This window comes from Pan troglodytes, chromosome 20, assembly GCF_028858775.2.
Source record: "Pan troglodytes isolate AG18354 chromosome 20, NHGRI_mPanTro3-v2.0_pri, whole genome shotgun sequence".
In the NCBI taxonomy this organism is placed as follows: Eukaryota; Metazoa; Chordata; class Mammalia; order Primates; family Hominidae; genus Pan; species Pan troglodytes.
Window position 1 is genome coordinate 8,892,238 of NC_072418.2, and position 7,263 is coordinate 8,899,500.

General features: G+C 57.2%; 1 protein-coding gene across 1 annotated transcript; it reads left to right on the top strand.

Moving 5' to 3' along the window:
- Window positions 1-336: 336 nt before the first annotated feature.
- On the top strand, window positions 337-7,015 carry TNFSF9 (TNF superfamily member 9). Its single transcript, XM_016934825.4, has 4 exons — window positions 337-353; window positions 2,638-2,910; window positions 4,500-4,530; window positions 6,280-7,015. The coding sequence occupies exons 2-4, from the start codon at window positions 2,647-2,649 to the stop codon at window positions 6,744-6,746; spliced, it is 762 nt and encodes a 253-aa protein (XP_016790314.2). The 5' UTR covers window positions 337-353; window positions 2,638-2,646; the 3' UTR covers window positions 6,747-7,015.
- The last annotated feature ends 248 nt before the right edge of the window (window positions 7,016-7,263 follow it).

Sequence of the window (7,263 nt, forward strand, 5' to 3'; positions counted from 1 at the left end):
GGGTGCTAGAATTTGCATAGCTAATTGATAGTGGCCCTGTTGCTGGGTCGGGCCTCACACGTGGAGTACCCAAACCGTATATAGGAAGTGTTTAGCATTTGGTAACGCCCCTTCAACACTAGCCAGTAACATTACTGTTTTCTCTGTAATCCCCCAGGGAGGCCCAATACAGGATCAGACACAGTGCTGACCTGGAAGACACTTGTTCTGTTGAATGAGAAGTCTACCTTATGACTGGGCACGGTAACGCATGACTGGCATCACAGTGCTGAGAGGCCAAGACAGGAGCATTGCTTGAGTCCAGGAGTTTGAGACCAGCTGAGCAACATAGCAAGACCCTGTCTCTATAAAAAGTAAAAAATTAAAAAAAAATTGGTAGGCATGGTGGTATGTGCCTGTAGTTCCAGCTATTCAGGAGTCTAAGACAGGAGGATGGCTTGAACCCAGGATTGGAGGCTGCAGTGGGCTATGATCGTGCCACTGCACTCCAGCTTGGGCAACAGAGCAAGACCTTGTATCTGAAAGCAAAACAAAAGTCCCTTTATTTTATGGGCTGTTGACTTCTGCTAGCAGAGGGATGAAAGGCGTGGTCTACCCTCCCATCTCCCATGGGGCTGGGAGATGGGAAGGGAGTTGGCCATTGTGGACCCACACTGGTCTGGGCAGACCAGGACTTCAACACCAGCCAAGGGCTTTCCCCAGGTCACGTCCCTCTCCATCTGGGAGTGCTTCCTCTTTTGGGGCCAAGTTTTCACCGCTTCTTGGCCCATCCTCCCAGCCCCGGATTGGCCGCCTCCAGCAGGCCAGAGCAGATGGGAAATGTGTTTCCTCCAACTCGCTCAACACTGTCCCTTTCTTGCAAGGGGAATTTCTCCACCTGGACTCTCCGAGCTTCTGCTTGTAGGGTCCCGAGGGGCTCCTGCCGGGAACCATCCAGTGGGTGGGTGGGGGCAGGCCAGGGAAGGCCCAGGGGTCCCGGGGAAGGTGGCCAGGAGGGCTGAGCATGACACTCAGGGTTCCACTGGGGGGTTGGGGATCGGGGGGCAGATGCTCCAGGAGTGAGGGTGGTTGAGGCTTGGCTGAAGCCTGACCCTTCTTGGGAAGTGCTGGATGTGGGGGAACCTGGGGGAGTCCTAGTGATGGGGGGCTAGGGGGTGCTGAGAGGAGGGGAAGGAGACAAAGAGAGACTAAGAAGGAAAAGGAGAGAGACAGGGAGAGACAGAGAGTCAGAGAGAGACAGAGGGAATCAGAGACAGAGAGAAACAGGGAGAGAGACAGAAAGAGTGAGAGCCAGAGACATACAGAGACAGGGAGAGACACAGAGATGCATAAAGAGAGGGAGTCAGAGACACAGAGAGACAGAGATAACAGAGCCAGAGACAGGGAGTCAGAGATAGAGATAACAGAGCCAGAGATAGGGAGAGTCAGAGACAGAGAGAAAGAGACACACAGACAGACATAGATAAAAGAGCCAGAGACAGGGAAAGGCAGAGACAAAGAGAGATACAGAGACAGAGATAACAGAGCCAGAGACAGGGAGAGAGTGTCAGAGACAGACACAGAGATAACAGAGCCAGAGATAGGGAGAGTCAGAGACAGACAGAAAGAGACAGACAGACATAGATAAAAGAGCCAGAGACAGGGAGAGAGACACAGAGACAGAGACATAGGGACAGAGATAACAGAGCCAGAGACAGAGTCAGAGACAGAGATAGAGTCAGAGACAGAGACAGAGAGAGCCAGAGACAGAGACAGAGAGAGAGAGAGTCACAGCCAGAGACAGCGACAGAGATAACAGAAGCAGAGAGAGGAAGAAAGATAACAGAGCCAGAGACAGAGAGTCAGAGACAGAGATAGACAGACAGAGATAACAGAGCCAGAGACAGAGACAGAGACAGAGATAACAGAGCCAGAGATAGGGAGAGAGAGTCAGAGACAGAGAGAGATATATAGACAGAGATAACAGAGCCAGACATGGGGAGAGAGAGTCAGAGGCAGAGAGATAGAGAAGAGAGATAGAGAGACAGAGGCAGTGATAACAGAGCCAGAGACAGGGAGAGAGAGTCAGAGAGAGATACAATGAGAGACAGAGATAACAGCCAGAGACAGAGTTAGACACAGAGATACAGAGACAGAGATAACAGAGCCAGAGACAGGGAGAGAGAATTAGAGACAGAGATAGAGAGAGACAGAGACAGAGATAATACAGGCACAGAGGCACGCATAGACATAAATTGGCAGAGAGAAAGATCTCCTTCCACTCACTGCAGAGACAATCAACAGAGACAGAGAAAGACGTTAACGGGGAGACACACAGAGCAAAGGAGACTGAGTCAGCAAGAGACCCACAGAGATACCGGGAAAGAGCGGCAGAGAGGGAGAACCAGGGCGATGGAGAGACAGCAGGGAGAAAGGAACCTGGAGCCGAGCTTGGAAGGCCGGAAACGGAAAGGAGAGCGAAAAGCGGAGAGAGATCCGAGTGGAGAAAATTCCGCAGAGTCACGGGGACAAGGGGAAAGGCTCTGGGCTGGGAAGGGGCGTGGCCGCGGGCGGAGGGGCGTGGCCGCGGGCGGAGGGGCGTGGCCTCCTTTTATAGCCAAGCAGCTATAAAAAGCGGCGCGCTGTGTCTTCCCGCAGTCTCTCGTCATGGAATACGCCTCTGACGCTGCACTGGACCCCGAAGCCCCGTGGCCTCCCGCGCCCCGCGCTCGCGCCTGCCGCGTACTGCCTTGGGCCCTGGTCGCGGGGCTGCTGCTGCTGCTGCTCGCTGCCGCCTGCGCCGTCTTCCTCGCCTGCCCCTGGGCCGTGTCCGGGGCTCGCGCCTCGCCCGGCTCCGCGGCCAGCCCGAGACTCCGCGAGGGTCCCGAGCTTTCGCCCGACGATCCCGCCGGCCTCTTGGACCTGCGGCAGGTGAGACGTGCCCCGACCCTCGGTAGCTGGTCTCGTGGGAGACCCCTACCGCCCCTCTGGGACTCCCTTCTCCCTCCCGCACCCCCAGGGACACCTGTTCTACACTCCCGGCCGGGGAGAGGAGACCCACCGGGGCTCCCATTCTCCATCTAGCACCGAGGCCGGGGGGGGGCACACCTTTCATCCCGCACCCCTACGACACCTCATCTGTACCCCAGGCCAGGGGCGGGGAGGAGACCGCCCAACAGTTCTTTTTGGACCCCCCAAGGGTCTCCTTCTTCTAGTCCGGGGGGCACCCCTTTCATCCTGCGCCGGCTACGAGACCCTATCTGTATCCCGGGAGGGGGAGAGGAGACCCCCACAAGTTCTTTTTGGACCTCCAAGGGCTCTCCTTCTCCGTCTTGCACGGGAGGGCACCCCTTTCATTCCGCATCCCGAGACCCCATCAGCACCCCAGGCCAGGAGGAGGAGACCCCCACAGTCCTCAACCCCCCAGGGATACGTCTTCTGCACCCCGGGTCGGAGAAAGGCTGGCTTCCCTCCATGTGGCAGTGGGTGGGGGCACCCCTCTTCATTCCGCATTCCCAAGGCACCCCATCTGCACCCTGGACGGGGGACCCTCCGCGGTTCTCCAACCCTCGACGGCTTCCTTTCTCTATGTAGGACTTAGGACATTGAGGGCACCTCTTTTTACCCCGCACCCCCACAAGCTCTGCATCTCTGGGGGGAACCTTTTTTCCATCCCCGATCCGAGGGGGGCACTTCCTCTTTATCTGGGACCGCCAAGGAGACCCCCAGTTCCTTTGCTAACTCCCAAAGAGCCTTATCCCCAACATCTGAGGTACCCCTCTCCCTTTCAAGACCCCCAGGGGAATACCCCCAAGGGGGCTGGAAAGAAGAGGGATCTCTTTTCCTTCCTGAATTCTCGGAGATCTGTCCTTGGGGCAGGTTGAGCCACCAGCTTCGTGTGTGTGTGTGTGTGTGTGTGTTCGTGTGGGTGTTTGTGTTCGTGTGGGTGTGTGTGTGTTCGTGTGGGGGTGCGTGTGTGTTTGTGTTCGTGTGGGTGTGTGTGGGTGTTTGTGCGTTCGTGTGGGTGTTTGTGTGTGTTCATGTGGGTGTGTTTGGATATTTGTGTTCGTGTGTGTGTGTGTTCGTGTGGGTGTGTGTGGGTGTTTGTGTTTGTGCGTTCGTGTGGGTGTTTGTGTGTGTTCATGTGGGTGTGTTTGGATATTTGTGTTCGTGTGTGTGTGTTCGTGTGGGTGTGTGTGTGTTTGTGTTTGCGTTCGTGTGTGTGTTCGTGTTTGTTCGTGTGTCTGTTAATGTGGGTGTTCGTGTGTGTTTGTGTGTTCGTGTGTGTGTTTGTGTTCGTGTGTGTTTGTGTGTTCGTGTGTGTGTTTGTGTTCGTGTGTTTGTGTGTGTGTGTTTGTGTGTGTGTGTGCGCGTTCTCTGTTCTTTAGTTGGGAGGGAAGGGAAGCGTAGGCTTCAGGTCGGCACAGACTCTGGGACCCTGACAGCTGAAGTGAGTGGGGACAGAACCTCCATTTTCTAGGGGAACCCCCATCCACTTTCCTCCTTTCTACTTTTAACAGGGCATGTTTGCGCAGCTGGTGGCCCAAAATGGTAAGTATCCTCCGCCACTTCCGGTCCCTGGCCCCCCACCATCCCCACCCCGGGATACGAAGAAGGGGGAACCTGGAGAGTGAGGCTCTGCCGCACACTGGCTTTGACCCTTGACCGCTGCTGTCTGTGAAAGCTGCTACTTCCCCTCTTTGAACGCCACCGATCCCTCTTTCTGACTTGCTCTGACTCTCTGGATGCCATGGCCTCCCCATCAGACCCCCATCTGGGCCCACCTGGGACCCCTGCCCTCTCAGAGCTGGGGCTTGACACCCCCAACCCCCAGCCTGGTTTTGTGTCTCTGGCCTCCTTCTTTTCGAAACCCTCTTCCTCGCTGCTTTTCTTCCCTCTTTCCTGCCCCTTCCCCACTCCCCCAGCCTCTCTTCCCTACCTCTTACCCTCGCCCAGAGCCTCCTCCTTACTCCCATTCTCTTCCCATACCCAGGCCCTCCTCCTGTCCCCTTCCCTTCCCCTAGACCCTCCTCCCCGCCCCTTCCCCAAACCCTCCCCAGCCCCATGCTCTCCCAGTTTCCAAGACACTCCTCCCAGCACCTTCCCTCCCCGTCCAGAGACTCCCTCTCCACTCGAGACCTCTTCCCCCTTCCCCTGCCAGAGACCCCCTTCCCCTTTCCCCTCTCCATCTAGAGATCACTTCCCCCTTTCCCCTCCCCCTCCAGAAACCCCTTCCCCCTTCCCTCTCCCCTCCAGAGACCCCTTCCCCCTCCAAAGACCCCTTCCCTCTTCCTTCCCCCTCCAGAGACCCCTTTCCCCTTCCCTCCCCTTCCAGAGACCCCTTCCCCTTCCCCCTCCAAAGACCCCTTCCTCCTTCCCCTCCCTCTCCAGAGACCCCTTCCCCCTTCCCTGCCCCCTCCAGAGTCCCCTTCCCCTCCAGAGGCCCCTTCCCCCTTCCCCCTCCCCCTCCAGAGACACCTTCTCCCTTCTCCCCCTCCAGAGACCCCTTCCCCCTTCCCTCCCCCTGCCTAAGACTCCTCTCCCTGCCATCTTCTCTCCTTGGTGCTTCCTTCTCCCTAACCCCTCCCCCACCCCTTCCTGCTCCCTTTGCCTTTCTTCGAAGTCCTCTCTTACCAGGTCCCCTGTCCACCCCTCTTAAAGTTCCCTTGATTCCCTGATGGATCCTTCCTCTAGAACTTCCTCCTTTCCTAACAGCCTTCCCTCTCCCTCCTAGCTCCCTGTCCACCTCTCCTCTCCCCTTTCCTTCCTTCTCTCCCTTCTCCTCCCCCCATCTCCATCCTGCCCGAGATCTGCTGCTCCCTCCAACCCCCTCACCGCCCTCTCCAGGAGTCCCCTTACCCCTCCCCGAGGCCTCTTCCAGCCAGACTCGCCTGGCCTTTTGCTTTTCACCCCCTCTTCCTCTTCCTGCATGTCTTTCCCCGCACCCGCATCACTCCTTCCCCACCCAACCTCTTGGAGTTCTGCCCTGTCCTGACTCTTGTCCTTCTCCCTGGATTCCCTTCCTCTGTTCTATCCCCGTCTTTTCCTCCCCTAGCTCTACCCCTGCTCAGAGTCCCGCCCCCCACAACCTCAGTTCTCTTCAATCAGCACCCCCCGCCCAGGCTCCCCCCTCTGCTCCTCTGTCCCGCTCCCTGCCCCCCCATTCCCCGCCATTCCCCGCCCCCCTGCCCCTGACCCGTTCTTTTCTCCCAGGGCTGCGCTGACATGCTCGGTGCTCAGCCACGCTCAGCTGTGCGGGGACATGCTCAGCTAAGCTAAGTGCATGCTTTCCTCCCACAGTTCTGCTGATCGATGGGCCCCTGAGCTGGTACAGTGACCCAGGCCTGGCAGGCGTGTCCCTGGCGGGGGGCCTGAGCTACAAAGAGGACACGAAGGAGCTGGTGGTGGCCAAGGCTGGAGTCTACTATGTCTTCTTTCAACTAGAGCTGCAGCGCGTGGTGGCCGGCGAGGGCTCAGGCTCCGTTTCACTTGCGCTGCACCTGCAGCCACTGCGCTCTGCTGCTGGGGCCGCCGCCCTGGCTTTGACCGTGGACCTGCCACCCGCCTCCTCCGAGGCTCGGAACTCGGCCTTCGGTTTCCAGGGCCGCTTGCTGCACCTGAGTGCCGGCCAGCGCCTGGGCGTCCATCTGCACACTGAGGCCAGGGCACGCCATGCCTGGCAGCTTACCCAGGGCGCCACAGTCTTGGGCCTCTTCCGGGTGACCCCCGAAATTCCAGCCGGACTCCCCTCACCGAGGTCGGAATAACGCCCAGCCTGGGTGCAGCCCACCTGGACAGAGTCCGAATCCTACTCCATCCTTCATGGAGACCCCTGGTGCTGGGTCCCTGCTGCTTTCTCTACCTCAAGGGGCTTGGCAGGGGTCCCTGCTGCTGACCTCCCCTTGAGGACCCTCCTCACCCACTCCTTCCCCAAGTTGGACCTTGATATTTATTCTGAGCTTGAGCTCAGATAATATATTATATATATTATATATATATATATATTTCTATTTAAAGAGGATCCTGAGTTTGTGAATGGACTTTTTTAGAGGAGTTGTTTTGTGGGGGGGGGGGTCTTCGACATTGCCGAGGCTGGTCTTGAACTCCTGGACTTAGACGATCCTCCTGCCTCAGCCTCCCAAGCAACTGGGATTCATCCTTTCTATTAATTCATTGTACTTATTTGCTTATTTGTGTGTATTGAGCATCTGTAATGTGCCAACATTGTGCCCAGGCTAGGGGGCTATAGAAACATCCAGAAATAGACTGAAAGAAAATCTGAGT

Bases quoted from the DNA above. Each gene is read 5' to 3' on its own strand.
- TNFSF9 (XM_016934825.4), top strand. From the start codon at position 2,647: ATGGAATACGCCTCTGACGCTGCACTGGACCCCGAAGCCCCGTGGCCT. The intron at 2,911-4,499 runs GTGAGACGTGCC...TACTTTTAACAG, and splicing joins GCCTCTTGGACCTGCGGCAG to GGCATGTTTGCGCAGCTGGT. The intron at 4,531-6,279 runs GTAAGTATCCTC...TTCCTCCCACAG, and splicing joins GCAGCTGGTGGCCCAAAATG to TTCTGCTGATCGATGGGCCC.